Source organism: Empidonax traillii, unplaced genomic scaffold, assembly GCF_003031625.1.
Source record: "Empidonax traillii isolate 1590-97213 ecotype Southwest subspecies unplaced genomic scaffold, ASM303162v1 scaffold55:size2822071, whole genome shotgun sequence".
Taxonomy (NCBI): domain Eukaryota; kingdom Metazoa; phylum Chordata; class Aves; order Passeriformes; family Tyrannidae; genus Empidonax; species Empidonax traillii.
The window spans coordinates 643,717-645,297 of NW_020955248.1; the positions used below are offsets into that span (position 1 = coordinate 643,717).

Sequence of the window (1,581 nt, forward strand, 5' to 3'; positions counted from 1 at the left end):
CTGCCCTTGTGCATGCAGGAGTCTTTCCCAAGTGCAACCCCCTTACCTGAATTTTAACCAGTTATCCTCCAAGGGGTGACCCTCTGTCCCCTTGCCATCTGCACTGTAGGAACGGTTCGGAGCAGAGCCCACCCCAGAGAGATGACAGGATGGCAAGTCATCTGTCCAACTGGGCTGCTGTTCCTGGGAGATAGGAAGAAGAAAGAGACCATGTAAAACCCAAGCAGCTTGAAGCAAGGATCCTGGTCCAGTACAGGTTACAAGTCCATGCCCACCCTCTTCTCAACCCTTTTCCCTTTGCAAACAGGACAGCACACCAGCCCCGCCAATAACTTCACATTCCTGTGCTGCAGAACAGGACCACTTATCACCTCCCTTCCCTCTGAGGATGAACTCTGGCTGCACTTCGTCTCTTGCTAACAAGAAACCTTAACTTAAATCTGCATGGGAGTTTTACGCTTGATAGAGCACTGCTCTAGCTTAGCTATTCCTATGGTGAATCAGACCCTCACGCATCACTGGCACGGGAGTACAGGGAAGGCTCTGGATCCCCGCTGGAGTTCTCACCCAGGACAAGGGGACAGGGGTCTGGTGCTGCAGCCAGCTCTTAGGGAGACACTCCTGGGGCCGCCATCTCCCTCACGGCCTGCAGTGGCCAGCTGCCCCCTCACACAGCGGGGCACCCCGAAGCCCGCAGCACAGGCATGGCTCACCCCCCCCCCCTCAGCAACCCGTGGCCCCCCCGGCGCTGCAGAGCGGCAGGTCAGCCCAGGGTGCGGATCGCTGACCCCGCAGGGCCCCCCGCCAGCCCGAACCCCCTGCCCGCGGGCGGCACAAGGAGCGGCAGGACAGCAACCCACCACCCCGCTGAGGGCGGACCTCCCCCTTCCCACACGGCAGCGCGGGGGGCGGGTGAGGAGGAAGCCCGGAGACACCCTCGCACCCACCTGGGGGGTGCGTGTGCGCGGAGGGGGGGAAGGTGCCACTCACACTCTGCAGCAGACTCCTCCTCTGCGCCGCCATCTTGCAGCAGGAGCGGCCGCCTCCCGCCCGCCCCGCGACGGCTCCGCTGGGCTCCGCCTCCCGCGGTCAGGCGGCGCCGGGCAGAGCCGAGGGGCAGTCCCGCAGAACTGGAGTGCTTCGAAGTTTCACTGAGTTTGCACCTTCCTTCTGGTGGAGGGGCAATGCAAACATCTCCGTTTGTTACCCATGGCCGTCGGTTGTGTGAGAAAGTTCGCGTGTGTTCGCGCGCGTGTGTGTCTATGTGTGTGTGTGTGGAGGGGGAGGGTTGTATCATGGAATCATCGAGGTTGGAAGAGACCTTAAAGATGATCCAGGCCAACCATCAACCCAGCACTGCCACTGTAACTAGCCACTATACCACTAAACCACAGAACCCATTGCCAGCTCCAGACACCACCTAAACACCTCCAGGGATGGTGGCTCCACAGCCTCCCTGGGCAACCTATTCCAATGCCTGACCACCATAACAGTGGAAAAAAAAAAAAAAGGTTCTAATATCTAATCTGAATCTCCCCTGTCTCAGCTTAAGGCCATTTCCTCTAGTCCTCTCACTGCAGA

General features: G+C 59.5%; 1 protein-coding gene across 1 annotated transcript in view; it reads right to left on the reverse strand.

Annotated features, from left to right (window-relative positions):
- Positions 1-1,180, reverse strand: part of TAB1 (TGF-beta activated kinase 1 (MAP3K7) binding protein 1) — a 9,358-nt gene extending 8,178 nt beyond the window's left edge. Inside the window, exons 1-2 of the mRNA XM_027879392.1 lie at positions 991-1,180; positions 47-183 (exon numbers count right to left, since the gene is read on the reverse strand). Coding sequence (XP_027735193.1) covers positions 47-183; positions 991-1,023 — 170 coding nt within the window. The 5' untranslated portion in view covers positions 1,024-1,180. The remainder of the gene's footprint in view (positions 1-46; positions 184-990) is intronic.
- Between the last annotated feature and the right edge of the window lie 401 nt (positions 1,181-1,581).